Source organism: Sinohyriopsis cumingii, chromosome 6 (genome assembly GCF_028554795.1).
Source record: "Sinohyriopsis cumingii isolate HCF-2022 chromosome 6, ASM2855479v2, whole genome shotgun sequence".
In the NCBI taxonomy this organism is placed as follows: Eukaryota; Metazoa; Mollusca; class Bivalvia; order Unionida; family Unionidae; genus Sinohyriopsis; species Sinohyriopsis cumingii.
The window spans coordinates 32,215,095-32,234,132 of NC_142966.1; the positions used below are offsets into that span (position 1 = coordinate 32,215,095).

General features: G+C 35.4%; 2 protein-coding genes across 2 annotated transcripts in view; both read left to right on the top strand.

The window, feature by feature from the left end:
• The first annotated feature begins 4,424 nt into the window (after positions 1-4,424).
• The window catches only part of LOC149796583 (uncharacterized), a 49,536-nt gene continuing 34,922 nt past the window's right edge, over positions 4,425-19,038 (top strand). Inside the window, exon 1 of the mRNA XM_089961301.1 lies at positions 4,425-4,466. The gene's annotated coding sequence lies outside the window, so the exon portion shown is untranslated. The remainder of the gene's footprint in view (positions 4,467-19,038) is intronic.
• Positions 10,830-17,283, top strand: LOC149796584 (uncharacterized). The gene is made up of 2 exons (XM_089961302.1): positions 10,830-14,763; positions 15,427-17,283. The coding sequence occupies exon 1, from the start codon at positions 12,226-12,228 to the stop codon at positions 13,846-13,848; it is 1,623 nt and encodes a 540-aa protein (XP_089817428.1). The 5' UTR covers positions 10,830-12,225; the 3' UTR covers positions 13,849-14,763; positions 15,427-17,283.

Consider the following 19,038-nt stretch of genomic DNA (forward strand, 5'->3'; position numbering starts at 1 on the left):
TACCACATACCCGCTAGCATTTAATGCCTCTATCATTTCCTCATTTGTCATAGGGTTCTTACTTGTAGCAATCATGAAAAGAGCCCTGAGAAACATCGCGCATATATCAAACCACTGCAGACAAATCGTACGAAAGAGATCGGTTGCATAACCACGATTCAGAATTTTTTTTTACCAACGTTAAAAAAATCAGTAACGGCCTACGTCTTTAAATTAGTTTAGGTATCGAACTACGCTGGCAACTCTAAATGGCTCCTTAAAAACCGTCTCGCACGCGTGAAAATATCAAGCGCAAGCTTATACATGTAACACATAATGGGGTATACATATATAACCCCAAAAAACAAATGTAAACAGTACTATCACTTAGCTTTCTGCCACTTTCACTCGGGCGTCCAAGCGCTGTAAAAGATTGTGAGTGGGGTTTAAAGCATGGTGGTATGTTAGATAAGGAGGTCTGTCTTGTCAAGTCAATAACATCTCACGCAGTGACCTATAAAACCATCTTATATGTGGTGGTCGGATAATCTAATTATAATTCACACCAACATGTACATTTCGCAACAAACGAAATTGTCCTACCCTCTATCAGTAATGTAAAAAGAAAATAAACATATGAATAATCATGGTAATTGCTATGAATGTCATTGTAATGTCCATTGAATCAACGCAGAATTATTTTTAGACAACACGCAAGTCCTTGCATCTGCTAATATATCATCTAGGCCGAATTCATAACAATGACCTTAACCTCGATTTGACACCCATTTCTATGTCGCATCCGACAAGTGGGTCTAACCGTGCTGCTACCACGTGTCGAACTAAACGGATATACCGTTCATCCAATGTTGCCCATAAGCGCAACTAGAGCTAGAAGGTCATAACTATTACGTGCAAACGATAAATGATGTATTGAATAAGCCAACAAAATTGTATGGAAAATAACACAGCATTTCCAAATCCAAGAATCCTTCCTTACGAAACTATAACACTAATTTAACAAATAACATAACACAGAACACGCATTACTCCTCGTCCTGATGAAGAGTGCACCAAATTCATGTGAACTTGATCCAATTCCAACATCACTGCTGCTTGAGTGCTTAGATCCAGTATTGCGTTCACTAACTGATACTATTAATACCTCTCTCATCCGGGGAATACCCATCATTTTTTCAAAACTGCCATTGTAAAGCCTCTGCTGAAGAAACCAACACTAGACCATAACGATTTAAAGAACTACCGCCCAGTTTCGAATCTCCCATTCATATAAAATCTTAGAAAAGGTTGTTCTATCCCAGCTGGTATCTCATCTAAATTCAAACAGTCCTTTTAGCAATGTACAATCTGCATATCGCCCTTGCCACAGTACTGAAACAACTCTTCTAAAAGTAGTTAATGACATTCTCTCTGCGTTGGATAGCGGAAAGATTACAGTCCTCACCCTCCTTGATTTGTCTGCAGATTCGATACAATAGACCGTGATATATTACTTCACAGTCTCCAGCATGTATTTGGCATTCATGATACAGCCTTACTGTGGTTCAAGTCCTACTTGGTCAACAGGACACAAATTGTATCTGCAAATGGAATACACTCCAGCCCAGTTGATCTGTTGTGGTGTTCCACAAGTGTCTGTTCTTGGACCTGTTCTCTTCATTCTGTACACTCAGTCGCTCTCAAGTGTCATAGATCATCATGCAGTGTCTCACCAATTGTACGCTGATGACACCCAAATATACAAATCTAGCCACACAACTGAAGTAGATGCTTCCATCCAAGGTGTAGAGAGGTGCATTTCTGATGCGAAATCATGGATGACATGTAACAAGCTGCAGATGAATGATGATAAAACTGAGGCCATTCTGATCACAACACAAAGACTTTATCATTCACATCCTTTACCTCAAACAATAAATATCAGCAACACCAACATTAAATTCACACAATCAGTACGAAACCTAGGCGTTACTCTGGACAGTACTCTCACATGAGCTGAGACGCATCAGCTCAGTTCGCAAATATCTTTCAGTTGATGCCACTTAAACACTTGTGTGTTCATTAGTACTTTCAAGAATGGACTATTGTAACTCAATACTGTCTGGTTCATCTCAATATCTGCTCCAGAAACTTCAAAAAGTTCAAAACACAGCTGCTCGGATCATACTTAGAGTACCACGATCAGAGCACACCTTCCCCCTGCTCTGTACCCTACACTGGCTATCCATTCGATCCAGAATCAAACACAAAATGTGTTCTCTGTGCTACGTTTCACTGTCGGACTTTCGTCCAACATACCTATCCGTCCTCACCCATGTGTACACACCAGCAAGATACTTACGCTCCTCTTCTGACAATCGTATACTCATTATTCCCACTTTGAAAACAAAATCATATGGACAGCGTTCTTTTGCATACCAGGGCCCAGCAACGTGGAATGAATTGCCCCCTAAACTTAGACGCAAAGACACAGTGATCACATTCAAGAAGGCTCTCAAAACTCACTTATTTCGACTGCAAAAACAAACTTAAAGACCTCATAATGTTTCCTACCTTAAATATTCTCAGCATGATGTTTAATGTTTTCTAATGTCATGGTGTTTGTTTTGTAATCATATTATTATATGTTTTTTTTATCTTATAGGTGTTGTTTAATGTTGTAATGCGCTTAGAGCTTCTAAAGATTAGGCGCTATACAAAGTCCTCATTATTATTATTATTATTATTATTATTATTATATACACAGTTAAATGTCCATCAGCTGTTATGATAATTGTCTCGACTTTCCGTGACGTCATCTTACTCTCAGAGCTCCCGAGAAACATTACGGACGCCGAAAGTATGCGCACAAGTTTCCTGTTAGGGCCCAGAAAGGAACACCAAATCATTTGGAAGCGCGCGTTAGCGTCCTACAGTATGCTGACTTTCCAATGTGACATCTTTTCGGGATCCCTTGGTTGCAGCCCTTCGGTCTGGTTTACCCGTAAAATGCGATCTACTCTCCATCCCGGTCCCACGGTGGGTGACAGATGTGAACTATCTTTCCTTCCGTTTCGGGTTGAAATAATAAGACTAGCTCGTCGATTGTGGGATTTATAAATGGTACGAGGTAAACCTAAAACAATACAAAACACATACTTACAATACAAGACAAATACAACACAGAATATAACCGACACAAATACAATACACAGTAGACTCTAACTAACGTGTTCCTTGGCCACGCATGCCCGTTCACCGTCGCGTTGTGTGTAAGGTTATCGGATATGATTTTTAAGCTGGAGTAGGTATTATATTTCGTATGTAATCCTCCACCTGGATTGGTCTTATATTGCAATCGAGTTATATTCGACAACCATGCTATGCTATGCATTCTGTGCATTTTAGTTGCTTTCCTACCCATTACGAGCTTGCATTGCACCTCTGTGGCACTGCGGTAGCCTATGTTAGTATTACTTACACTGGTATGCCTATTTTGCTTGGCTTGCTTTGCCCGGGTCTCACATGTGAAATAATGTAGGTAGTAGCGGATCCGACGCTCACAAAAAGGTGTTGTGGTTTGATATATATGCTAGGTTAAACTATCTGCCAATATTTAAAATATGTCATTATACTGTTCATGTCCGACCGCGTAGAATAAGGTCAGAGACAACGGCCATATATATCTTAATTCGCAAATGGTTGAAAGGGTACTTGCATTTGATCTCAAACTCATCTAGTTCCCAACCTCTATCAGCGTAATTTTCTCCTACAAAGGCATACTTTATCAAATTTGTAATAAAGTTATGATCACCATGGAGATAATCTTGTATCTGCTTAGCGTACTGAACCTCAAAACATATAAAACCTTGAAGGTACCTTTAAAAAAAACTTCAAATTTTCAATTTTAGTTACACTTCTAACACTTTTAATTACAGGTAGGTAATGAAATGAGTACATATATTACATTATGGTAATTACAGGTATTTAATAAAATGGGTTCATATATTAGGACAGATTTTTTTAGTACAATTAATAAGCATGAAATATTCTCTAAATTATATTAAAAGTAATTGAAATATATTGAGATTAAATCCATTTGTTTCTTAAGTACAGTTATATACTATTTAATAAAGATTACGCCCCTATGAGCAGAAAGGCAACACCCTTTTGTACATACATTTCCCTTGTATCATAAGTCAGCATAAACTACACTCGCTAAATTGTATAAGTTGCTGTATTGCGAAAGCCTAAAATTCCTGACTAAGCTAAAAGCTCCGTGGTAGAATTCTCTGTCTGATGACCTACATAGACCTAGACGATAGTCTGTAAGAAACTATGAAGCCTCACTTTGAGATTCTGGTTTACACAAGAGCTAGGCACATGTTCATATTTGGCTTTGTCCTAAGAAACTGATATAAATAGCCCCAGCCCAAGAGCAATCCAGTTTATTCGCCACAAACTCAAACTGTCTCCTGTCTTTACAGGTAAGATTATCGTCTATGTACAATTTTTCATATAGTATAAGGATTTTAGTGTTATAAGAATTTTTAGTGTTATAAGGACTTATAGTGTTAAGATGTTAATCTAACATCAGTATGTTTAAACATTAGATTATTTAAATATTTCTTTACTATTCTTTAATATAATATATTGGAAAGTTTAATTGTTTGAAGAACTTACATTTACTTGTAATTATATTATCGATAATAGTAAAAAGCAACGTTCGCTACCAACTTCATACTCAGTAATAATTAATTTAGAAATAAAATCCTCTTTAAATAATAGCGTTTAATATGTTGACATTTTAGAATAAATTCAGTAAAATATATTTCAATTACGGTATTAGTCTAAAATATTGAATTTTAGATTCTTTAGCTATCCTGAAATTATTCGATATTTCATTATATTCTAAAAGGCAGAAATTATACAATGTATGATGTTGGTAAGTGAAAGAATATTGTAGTTTTATATGTATCTCTTACTTCCGCAATTTAAGCTTATGTAGACTGATATTGAAATGTAATTTTATATGTTGAGTATTTCAATAAAGTTTGTTCGCCAGAAACTCGAACAGGCTTCTGTCTTTACAGCATCCCGTACTCTCGCAAGCCAAAGATTGTCCAAGCTGTAGTTGTATTTACACCGTTATGAGTAGCACCCTCTTTCCAGAGACCCCATAACTCTTTTCTTCTCTCTCTCTCTCTCTCTCTCTCTCTCTCTCTCTCTCTCTCTCTCTCTCTCTCCATAGGCAAAGACATTTCTTAAATGATGATCATTATACATAACACGTCATGGACGAATATCATGAATAAAGGTGTCACTCCGCATAATGATGCTTGACTCGCACCAAAGCCTTTGCGACCATCAGACGTCACGCCGCCCTGCTACGCTACATCAACTCCGGAACGACTGGACAACTCTTCTGTGATTTTCGTACTTTTCGCACACAAGAAGGGACTGTTCTGACTCATCAGCGCCAGAAACATTACAAAGGCAACGAACATATTACAAGTATACTAAGTATACATCGCCGATGAGAATTCATCTTGCAGTAACACCTGAAATTCCAGACATGTCGAATGCATTCGATACTTAGTCCAGCCCCGAATTCGAGCTACCTGCAATCCAGGCTAGATACATCTTTCCATGCCATAAACAGAGATTTCCATGGGTCCAACAGCGACATCTCCGCCTAGTCCCAAGTCAACGACAGAGGCAACGACAGTTTCCTTTCCAGTGATACTGACTTTAACTTTTACAATTTGAACTCTTTCTATATTAAAGACAATACGTGTATTGTTTACTATTCATTTAATATACAATTCGTTTCATAAAGAGAATATTTCTGGACCGTGGTAATTCTCACACAGGTATGTTTTTGCTGTACCATATTTTGTATCTTGAATTACAAAAAATACAAGGTTAGTGCGTTAATTTCAAAATATTTCCAAACAAAATGATCTAATTTATGCTGTATTTAATTTCTTATTTAGTAACAATAACTTTTTATATACCTACTTCAGTAACATTCATCGCGCTAGCTAAGGTTTCCACTACAGAGAGTGAATGAACCTACCGCCTTTAACTTGCTTTCCAGACTAAGCGTTTACGTCAAACCTGTTCGAACTGAAGTCTGAAACCACCCCATACATGTTTCGCAGCCTACACATATAACAATGTCATACCGTATTCGCCTATCTTAGGGAGAATTGTAATTTCCGCCTAGCTGTCTTGAACATATTGATGCAGATGTTTATTTTCTCAACCCAATGGGGTTCGATAATGTTACTGAGAGTTTTCTCTTATGTTTTCATACGAATCGTATGAATGTATACCTTATGGTATTGTGTCACGGCGATAACGCCATAGAAACGGCTCTAATGCCTTCAAATCAGTCAGAAGAGGTGCTACCTTCCCTGGTTTGGCAACATCGATTGATGTTGTCGTGTTGTTCATATATATATATATATATATATATATATATATATATATATATATATATATATATATATATATATATATATATATGCTAAAATGCTAAATTAGTCAAAGTGTCGGCGCGATTACTCGAAACCGAGTTTTCCGCGTTGCTGGTCTCACTGGATAGTTTCGTATTTTGACACCCCCCTAATTTTTAAGGTAGAAGGCATGAACCTAATTATCACAAGCCTAGCATTTATAAATTCGCACATAAGCTAAATCTATAATGTGGTTCAGATTTACTTTGAGTTAGGCTTGGAAATAGGTTGGCTTGTTGGTGACTGCCTGTCACAGTTAGATTTGCATTGGAGATCAAATGCGTAACTTGGGCTGCAAATGAGCTGTCGACTTGGCTTACGTATTTATGTGTGTCTGCTACAGAGGTAAATATCTAAAAATCTAGATGGTTGAGGGGTGATGAAAAGTATGCTAATTTGTTATAGTACTAGTGAACTTTATTCATGCATAAGGCACATACTGATTCTTTTAGCTGCCTTGTCACAGAAAAATATTCAAAATAGCTATTTCTTGTCAAAAATGAATGTAAAATTTAGGGGTTGGTGGCAGTGTTGGTTCAGTATAAAAACCACCAGTTGCATCAGGAATTAACCTGATTACTGCAGTCAAAATCTCACATGTATGCTTTCTACAAAAATCATTAGTTTGTTTTTATTTGTATCTTCAGTGTAAAATTATTCTCATTTTTCTGTAATTGGTCATCGTCGGATGAAAATTCACCAGATAAACTGTCCAGTGAGACCATAGCTCTCATAAGACATGAGCAGCTATTGGCCTACATACGGCCAACTTCTTCGTCTACTTTGTTTCAGACGATAACGGCGATACATTCTCTTGCTACGTCACATGTAAATTCGGTAATACACGCCCATTTCAAAGTTGTACTAGACCACACCAAAACAGTTTACGATTATAATCATATTTTCACTTTTGCTCTTACGCTAGATGCGATTTCTATTTCATACATAGGCAGTTCAAGGTTTGATTGAAAGTGAATAGACGTTATGTTTATAATGTAGGACATAACACAACACTAAAATTGTTATTTTCCTTACTCTTGGTTAATACCAAATTCTTACGACATTATATTCGCAACCATTTTTACTTCATTGTTGCTGGTATTTCTTTGTTGATATTATCTATGCAATAGGAACATACACTCAGTATCGGCTCACTAGTACTATCCATAAGAACGGGAATTCTTTTCACGACACTTGGCTGAATCAAAATAATAACCGTAGTCATCCATACATGTTATGCTGATGTTATACAAAATACATTTTAAAAAAATAAAAAAAGAGTAAAATAACATACAAAAAGGAAAAATAAAGATAACAAGAACTACATGCTAATATTAGTGTTATACTTATTTCACAAGCCTAGTCGAAGAAGTAGACTGCGTATATATATATGACACCGCTCCGGTGGTCTAGTGGTTAGAGCTTCAGCCTCGGATGCTGGAGGTCGTGGGTTCGATCCCCGGCCGAGTCATACCAATGACTTGCAAAAATGGTACTAACAGCTGCCTCGCTTGGCGCTCAGCATTAGGAGGTTAGTGTTAGGACTGGTCGGCCCGGTGTCAGGATAATGTGACTGGGTGGGACATCATGCTACATGTCTGCGGCATGATGCCCCATTGCTATACATCACTATAAACTGCCACATTGCAGACATCGTAGCGATATGACTGAAATTTTTTTTAAAGCTACGTTAAAAATCCAAATTACATCACATGACACAGACTGCGTATAATTCTACTGAGTATTTTTCAGTGCTTTTTCTCATTGTATTTTTTTTCAATCTTACTGAGTACCTTGCAGTGATTTTTCTCATTGTATTTTCTGTATTTTACTGATTATTTGGCAGTGTTTTTTCTCATTGTACCTTTGATATTTTACTGAATACTTGCATTGTTTTTCTCATTGTATATTTTGTATTTTACTCTGTATTTGCAGTGTTTTTCTTATGTATTTTTCAACTTACAATATGTCTCACAATGTTTTATTATTGTATTTTTTTTATCTTTCACCTTTTACTTTCTTTTTATGAATGTTCTTTTTTTCTCTCGAGCCTCAAGGACTCGGCTCAAATGACCCGGATGGTATTATTAGGACAGAATTTTTTAGTATAAGTAATACGATTGAAATTTTCTCTGAATTATGTTAAAAGTAAGTTTTGATTAAATTATATTAAAAGTAATTTTCTATTAAAATATATTGAGATTAAATCCCTTTGTTTCTTTAGTACAATTATATACTATTTAATAAAGATTGCGCCCCTATGAGCAGAAAGGCAAAACCCTTTTGTACATACATTTCTCCTAGGACAGGCCCCAGGTCTGAATATCTCTAGATTTTGATGCTTGCTTGCCAGTGTTTGCTTTTTTTGTCATTACCTTGTTATCAGCAAGTGTGAATTTCACTCATGTCAAATATAATTGCTTTTAGACTCCCAGCTAACTGTCCAGTTATAATGCCCCTGTTTCAGTTCCCTGTGTTTGAAAGCTATCTTTAAATATGGAATTTCTATATTGTATTGGGCATAATAGATGGTAGGTCTATATTTTGTACCAAAATAAGATTAACTGACAGTTGTTGTGATGTATTTGATTGACAGATGCTTCAAATACATTGTCTAAATAGTTTTGTGACTTTTTACAAGAATACTTACAGTTTTATCTTGAAGACACAGAGTATGTAATATCATCAAGAATTTGAAGAGGAAGAAATGGTAAGAATTCTATATTACTTGCATTCAGTAATTTGTATTATCACTTAGTGTATCACATATATACACTTTCTATTGTGAGTTTCTATTTGAGATACTTATATATATATATATATATATATATATATATATATATATATATATATATATATATATATATATATACAATTTCATATATATATTTCATATATATATATATATATATATATATATATATATATATATATATATATATATATATATATATATATATATATATATATATATATATATATATATATATATATGGAATTGTAGAAATATAATAGCTTTATACCACAGTCGTTTGCAAATGTTTATAGAATTAATGTATCAATTCAGTTTAAGTTCATTGACAGTTCAATAACAATAAGTTAAGTTCAATAAAAGTGCTCTCTCCAAAATCCACAAATCAAGAAACCCAGAGTTCATGTCGCTTTAATTCTCATGTTGGTCGTTTATTTGTCTAATTTCAGCAAGAAGTAATTAAGGCATAACATTGTCTATGTCGGTATATTGGAAGTGTATCATCATTAGATAGTAGTACTTTTTTGCCCAATATATATTATAAGTAGCATAGATAGAGACTATGGTAATTAGCATATATGTTTGTAAATGAACATGGAAGTTTATAAAGCATTTAATCATACATTGGATCATAACTGACACCAGCCTTGTGTAAATAGCATTCAGGCAACAAATTGAAGCAATTGATATAATGGTCATATGTGTTTGTAGTTTATATTTCTATCCATCTCTCATATCATTGATCAGTCATACTTGTAATCTTTTATCTTCCAATACATAAAATCTAGTACCAAAATTCTGACTTTATATTTTATTATCTAGTTTGACAGAATTGTTGACATCAGATAGTTAAATAATTTCATTCTTCAACAGGTTTCCATCTGTATACCATCACTCGAGTCTCTACCTTTCAATAAAATCGAAGATGGAACTTTCATAGCCATAGATGATCTTGTAAAGTTCCTTAAATCTAACCATTCGATTCATGACAAGAAAAAAATTGTGAAGAAAGAAAACATTGTACAAGAATTACAGAGACATGATACTGGGATAATCCAAAGAGAAGAAAAGAATTTGGTTTCGTTGTCGTCTTTCTTTCGATATATGTTCCATCATTATGATGACTTCCAGGTTTGCAAAGTGGTATGTGATGAACTCTTAGAAAAACAAACACAGTCTATATCTTCAAACAAATGGAATAAATCAAGTTGGAACCTTTATCAACAACTAGCGTCTGTTGAAATTTTAAGTTTGGGTCTGTATGAAGAAACAATTAACAAGCTACAACTTGAAGGGCTGCAGATTCCATCTTTAATTATTGATTATAAAACACAGTTCACCGACAGCGAATGGAATAAAATTCAATTGTTTGAATGGCATTATAGTTCCTTTTGTAAGAAAGAAGCGTCAGACTATGAAGATGAGCAGGAAAGTAAATGGGATTTCTTTAGATTATGTAAAGAGTTGGCAGAAAAAGGACAAGAACTCAATCAGTTGTGCTTGAAGGTATGTCAATGGAATGTTGCTCGAAAGTTTGCTGCTGATGCAATAAATGGAATCACTATCCATCTTCAGAGTATCCATCGACCTAAGAAAATAGAAACCGACACAGAAAATGCTCTTAGAGACATACCTCTTCCTCAGTTTCAAAATATCATTTGTTTTCAGTGCACAAATGTGTGTGCACATAAAGCAGGAGTACACATTGGTATCGAATTGCAGGAATTCCAACATAATGTTGAAATGTATGATGATATGTCTCTGATAGTTCGTACCTCTCTGAAGAAAAGTCACAATGTTTATGTGCCTGTCATACTCTTCTTTCCCAAAGGCTGCCTTCCGCCTGGTGAGCGTTTTCTTGCAAGAAGTCATCTAAAATCTGGAAAACTCCAACCCCATTATGTGTCCCTTTCATCTTGTCTGGATGACCAAGATCTCCCAGAGGAATGTAGAATTCTTGACTCCTTTTGCTTCCAATGTTTTTAAGAGGAGAAACATTGGCTTGCTGACCCTTTAGATATGAACCACTTTCAAATAATGAGAGAATGGCGCTTGCACGTTCCTTTACCATTCCAGTGTTTATTAGAACAAACACTACTGAACAAAAACAGCCTCAGGCGTCGATCATCAGATGATTTCTACACATCAAAACTATCCTCTTTATATTGACATTTCGATTCATCACTGAACATACTTAACACAAATTACAGTGGTCTCATACAAGATATTGTCACAGAAGAGTTGTTCATCAACTACTATAAGATCACATCTGTTTTTCCATCACATCAGCTACCAATATGAGTCAAAGTCTGCGAAATGGAGACATATGTCTTAAGAAAGCTGCAGATCCAGAACTTTGTCACTTTAAAACGTATCTGAAACCATATCCACTTTGCTATATAAAAGCATGTGATGTCTCATCTTCTGAACATTTGGTTTGACTGCCATCTTATATTTTTCATGGACAATCTGGTCCAGCTCACCATGAAAACTGACCCACAACCTGGTGAAAGGAGAATAAATCAACTATGCACCCTGCCCATTACAATCAAAGGTATTCCAAAGGATTCAAACGATGTATTAACATGGCATCTTCCACTGTGTGAAGAAAAAGAAAATTATGCATGCAAGGAAGCACCACCGCTGCAAAAAGAAGATCTAGAATGGGTTCTACTAAAGATGACCTCTGATGAAGAGTATGCTTTTGAACGTTTTCAGCAGCAAGCCAAATGGGGCCTGAAATACATATGGACAAGACTTACATCCTTACAGCCCTTCACAAACATTCTAGGCAAAGCGGCTTCGATGGAAAATTCGGAATTTCAGGAAGAAAACATGGATCTAGATGAAAGCTTTATCTCGGTTATCATCACGTTCATCAACTCGCTACCACATTCACATGCAGAGGAGCTGGAAAAAAAATTGTGTGATCAGGAGTTATCCGTCAGCCAGCTTGAATTGAGATGAGGACAAATGTTGAAAGAATTCATTAAGAAAACATCCACTGAGAATAAAACGTTTTCCCTGCATATTGATATAATGAGGCATTGTGACGAAATTGTAGCCATCGCCGTTGCTGAAAGACTAGGAGGAAAAGATGGATACAACTTACTACTGACCGGTGTGAAGTCTTCACTTCCGTTCTCATTCTTAAATGGAGCTTCTAGTTATACTGGATTTTGCACACAGCTTTTGATAGAACATTACAAATCAAGTCACTTTCACAGACAAATGAAACATGCTCTATTCAGTACCTCTCACAATGGTAGTATTGTCAGGTTTGGATTAGACACTGCTCGAGAGATTGACCACAGAGATGCAAAGAAATGTATTCGACCGGGGGCCACACTAAGCAATGTAATGATAAGGATGTCCACAGTAGACAACCAGAGACAAGTCCATAAAATAATCCAGTCTGTCATCACAGGAGAGGATGCTTCGAAAATTAAGCACGATGAGACAAAAGACGAAGAGATAGCATCCAAAATTTCAGAAAGGTACATGGGAAGAAAGGCCAGTGATAATGACTTGGGCCATATTGTAAGAACAGTTGGTCTGATACATCGAAGAAAGGGAATGTCATCAAGTTTTGATCCCATTCTAAGAAATGTATATCACAAGGAGAATCCAGAGGTTCAGCAAGAGATGTTAGATTCAACCACAGAAGAGATAGGAACATTCATGATTCACAGATATGCAGCAAGAGAGTGTCTATTGGGTATGACACTTAGTGATTGTCCTAACATTGAATTGATAAACGGACCCAAACATCTCATTAACAGAATAAAAAGATCAAAAGGGTCAACAATCAAGAGGGCTAAAGGCGTACCAAAAAATACATCATGTAAGAGCATAAAAGAAAAAAGCGAGGAGAAAAGAAAAAGGACCGTAAAGAAGATGACAACGATTTTGGACTGTCTAAGCTCTTCTATGAATATTTGTCAGTCAATCTTTAAGCCAGATGGGACAAAATCATCCACTAATAAATCAGCTGGTGTGAAAAGAGCTCTTCTCGAGTTGATAAAGAAAATATCTGATACTAAAGCTACAAGTGAGCAAAAGGAAGATTTGCCAGACTTAGATGAGTTCATCCTAACAGATTTCAAAGCTGTTCCACAGACCATAAAGGAACAAACGAAAGCTTCAGTTGTAGAATTTGCCGGTGTGAAGTTCAAGACATCAGCTTCGACTGGAGACCAGTACTTAGAGTACATATCAAAGGCAATTCTTCACAAGCTGATAGGACACCTTCCAAATTTACGTCACATTGTTATATGTGAGGAAAAATATTCCTTCACACCAGACACACTAAAAGCATATACAAGAAAAAGGCGGGATTCTAAAGGAAAAATATCTATCTTACATTTGAAGGAAGCAAAAGAGGTGATCAGTGAAGATAAATTTCACAAGCCCTCTGTCGTGGGAACAGCGACTGGCAAGAAACTTGTAAGTTCCTATTTAGGCAATCACATTGATCAGCTTCTTCTTAAGCAACATATTATACTGGATATAGACAGTGAAGAGCTGCTGACAGCATGTCATTGCCATGAGGTCCCCTGCACATGTTGTCCTTTCACAACACCAATGAGAGTTTGATTTACTTCCGAATCAGGAATTGTTGGTACGGAGAAGCTGTCTAACATCAGGCAGAAAAAGGGAGAAGCAGAAATGGCTCAACTTGATTGGATGAAGGAGCTTGATGCTGAGTTGTCTGATGGAGATTCTGTTGTCAACTTTGTATCATCAGCTGATATCGACACAGTTCTAATTCACCTCTTTGGTATCAGTCTCCACTAGAAAAGAAACCAAACTGGAACCTTTACACGCCCTGTTTATGTTTGGTTACAGAAACAAAAGCCTGAGCTGTACAACATCTCCAAAATCATTTTGTGCATGGAAGGAAATGACTTTTTACCACAACAGTATGGAATTTCACACGAAAAGATTTTAATGAAAGCCATTGACAATCAAGGTCTTGAGCTTTTCAAACTCTTTCACATGGAAATCCATGAGACAGATGAGTCAGTTTCATCCATAATGCTAAATATTGATGCATACATTTCCTTTTTAAAGGATTTGTACTGTCCAAATATCTACAATGCAGCTGCATTGTCCTTTGAAGAAGTAAGGCAAATGACGATCAAAATGCCTGGGAAAGAATTCCGACATCCACAAACATGGATGCCCCCGGAAAGTGCCCTGAGGAATTTAGGAAGCATTATTTAAGTTCAGATAGATTATTTATTGACTATATGGTGTCACGAGGTTGCCGGATCTTCTTCGATACTGTTGTATTTCCATGTGTCCAGACGGTGAAGTTTATTACAGTTTTGGAGATGATGTTCATGTATCTGACAAAGAACAATTATTAGCAATACCAGAGGTGCTACTCCAGGAGAAAATTAATTGTGCGAAACAAACTAGAGTATGAACATCAAAGAAACGTGCCTTGCATGATACACCATGCAAACAGAATCCGAGAAAACGACAGCCTCTAATGTCAACTCCAAGGTAAGCATACAAACATTTTTAACTCAACAAATTTCTTTTTTTTCTCTTTCTTTTTGGGTTCTCTATGAACAAGCTGTGCAGCTGAATTTGAATTGTAGTTAAGCGCACCACACATACATACATGTACATTGCCGTTATACACAGTTTAAATTATTCTATTTGATCAAAAAATGCTTCAGTAAGATTTATCATATAGATATTCATAAAATAAACAAAATTATTTTTAGACGATTTTAAATGTATAGCTACTTCTCATAGATTTTTGCTTCTCATTTTTCCTGGCAACATCTTTGAAAGAAAAACTGTTAACTTAGCAGCTAAATATGGGGAAAATTTGTACTGGACTGTTTTGGTCAAACGTCACATATCAAATGGCCAATTGTAGATCAATTTACATTTTGTCAACATCAGTACTTATTTTCCTCAGTAGTTCCGTACTGGTGATTTCCTTGATAAGATACATTCTTCTTGGGACAAAAACTTTGCATGCATCTATGTGTTAATTATCCGCATTAAACTGATTTATATACCTTACCTTGGTGCATCTATATATACATTTTTTGAGGAACCCATAAATCGCATTCCATCAATATCTATTTTTGATCTAAGTTTCATTGTTTACCATATAGCAGTGTACATGGATGAATTTGTGTTCTTTTCCAGAAAGATGTTTTCCTAGTGATCAGCAACCAGACGGTGTAAAACACAACCAATAATATACTACAGGACTTAGAAAGGAATGATGAAAATATTGAATGGCCATTAAAGTCCAGTGCAATTCAGATAGGATAACGACTCGTACCTTCAAAATGAATTCATTTGAAATGGAAATACCACACAATGTGGACAGTGCTCCCTATAGGGCAGCATTTGGAACAGTTGTAAATACTATGCTCAAATAATTCTAGGATCTTGTAATAAGCATGGATAGACGCATAGTTGATATTTTACCATAGATGTTACCTCTGATGTGTTCCGGTTCGGATGTACGAAATGTTTATGTAAACATTGACAATACTTTTAATTTACATATCATCATTTGGAAAATAAACATCAAGTTCGTTCACTGGACTTTATAAATTTACAGTGCAGTCTGCAATAGATGTTTAACATATTTTGCACAAAAGTGTTACAGTGGAAGAGTCATATGTAAAAATGGGGCGTAGCAAATAATTTTTTCATAAGTTCATGTGTTTAACATCTTAGAATTTCTAAAAGTATTATGTGATATTTTTTTTGTTTTTAAAATGCACATTCATTGAAATTAAAAAAGCAGGTGCATTATTCTTTGAGACCAACAAATTACAATGTGGGATGTATCAACATTTTTATGGACTATTCATAAAACTATATAGAATGTTTCTATGTGGCTGGAAGAAAAAAACATATAAAGTAATAAGCCTTTATAGTAATGAAATGCATATAAAACGACACTCATTATATTGTCCAAACACTTGCTTCAATTGCAATATTTGGAGGTTCTGTGAACTAATAACCGGGTGCATACAGTAGTTTACACCAGCCTGGAAGAACTCATCAGGCTTACACAGGCATGGGCTTGGGATGTTAATAGCAGAGGGCCATTCGGCTGGGTTGTCATATTACCTCGGATAGAAACTATCCAAATTTTTGGGGCCTGTCCTATGAGTATTGTTTCATAGAGTCAGCAAAAACTACGCTCGCTAAGTTGTGTAAGTTACCGCATTGCGGAAGCCTAAAATTCCTGACTAAGCTAAAAGCTCCGTGGTAGAATTCTCTGTCTAATGACCTACACAGACCTAGACGATAGTCTGTAAGAACCTATGAAGCCTTACTTTGAGATTCTGGTTTACACAAGAGCTAGGCACATGTCCATATTTGGCTTTGTCCTAAGAAACTGATATAAATAGCCCCAGCCCAAGAGCAATCCAGTTTATTCGCCACAAACTCAAACAGACTTCTGTCTTTACAGGTAAGATTATCGTCTATGTACAATTTTTCATATAGTATAAGGATTTTAGTGTTATAAGAATTTTTAGTGTTAAGATGTTAATCTAACATCAGTATGTTTAAACATTAGATTATTTAAGTATTTCTTTGCTATTCTTTAATATAATATATTGGAAAGTTTAATTGTTTGAAGAACTTACATTTACTTGTAATTATATTATCGATAATAGTAAAAAGCAACGTTCGCTACCAACTTCATACTCAGTAATAATTAATTTAGAAATAAAATCCTCTTTAAATAATAGCGTTTAATATGTTGACATTTTAGAATAAATTCAGTAAAATATAATTCAATTACGGTATTAGTCTAAAATATTGAATTTTAGATTCTTTAGCTATCCTGAAATTATTCAATATTTCATTATATTCTAAAAGGCAGAAATTATACAATGTATGATGTTGGTAAGTGAAAGAATATTGTAGTTATATATGTATCTCTTATATCAGCAATTTAAGCTTATGTAGATTGATATTAAAATGTAATTTTATATGTTGAGTATTTCAATAAAGTTTGTTCGCCAGAAACTCAAACAGTCTTCTGTCTTTACAGCTCGATCCCGTATCTCTCGCAAGCCAAAGATTCTCCAAGATGTAGCTGTATTTACACCGTTATGAGTGGCGTCCTCTTTCAAGACAGCCCATAACTCTTTTCTTCTCTCTCTCTCTCTCTCTCTCTCTCTCTCTCTCTCTCTCTCTCTCTCGCCATGGGCAAATACATTTCTTAAATGATGATCAATTCCTTCTCATAGCAAGAAATGAGAAGAAGGTTATGATAAACAATCATTATACATAACACATAGATACACTATTGTAATTACAGGTCGGTAATGAAATTATTACCTTGGTTACACTATTGTAATTACAAGTGGGAAATGAGTAAGTATCTAGATGACAGTATTGTAACTACAGTATTTAATGAAATGAGTACATTATTATACTATTGTAATTACAGGTCCGTAATGAAACTAGTACATAGATTACACTATTGCAATTACAGGTCGGTAATGGAACTGGTACCTAGATTACAATATTGCAAGTTACAGGTAGGTAATGAAATGAGTACCTGGATTACTCGATTGCAGTTACGGCAAGTAATGAAATCAATTGATTGATTACTCTATTGTAAGTATATGTAGGTAACAATCTTTAATAATCATCTGTTACTCTAAAAGTTCACTAGAAAATGGTATTTGAAAAGATTTTTAAACAAGTTTGAAACAACTCCATGCATGAGAGCACACGCACGTGTCTCTTCATAGAGTGTTAATCCATTCAAACCACATAAGTTACGCTTTACAACTACATTGATACCATATTTAGGAAGTTAATGCGAAATTGAACGTGAATCTTTTGTTGTTATTGTTGTTGTTGTTATAGGGTTTAACGCCATTTTTCAGCACAAGATAGGCTATACATGGCGGCCAGTATAAATGGTGGAGGAAGAACCCGGGAAAACCCCGGAAAGAACCACCGACCCACGAGAAGCTCCTGGCAAGCTTTCTCACATATCCACATTGGCCGAGCCCGAGACTCGAACCTACGCAGACAGAGGTGAGATGGCAGTGATCCGTGACGGAGAGCGCTGTAGACCACTCGGCCACTCGGGGCCCTGAATCTTTTGGACTGTCAGATTCCGGTATTGCTCTGAAAAGTAGACAATTAAATTTGTAGTGTATTATCTATTTATGCCTACTCGTAATTACAATAATATATGCTGGGTACTCCAACTGGTTAAATTTAATTATAATATATAGTTTCTAAAGTGCTCTTTTGAATTCATATGGCCAAAATATAGTCTTGAGACCATGACACTTGCATAAGGGACCGACCATTTAATAAAATAATATGCCAATGCCATTGATCCCTATAAGGTCAGATGATATAAAGATATTGTGCTTGGAAAAGCTAAAGAGAATTTAAGACAAAGTTAACTAATGTAAACATTTATTTGTATTGTATTAAGCAATATTTTGCATCAATATTTAATAAAGCAAATATGGCATGGTATCTTTTTTATAAACCAGATATTAGTAGATCTGAAACACAGATAATCAACTCCAACAGCTGCATAATATATAACATCAACGTGGTAGGTAATAAAAATGAAACTAATTAGCAAAAATTAACTTCCCGAAATTGAATACATTTTACCCAAACATGGACATAAAGAGAAATAAATTAAATTATTATAATAAATGTTTATTAATAACAAGATATAAATGGATTAATATATTCTGAAATAAGCTAAGCATTAATGCCTACTCAGCATTATCACTTTGAAACGCT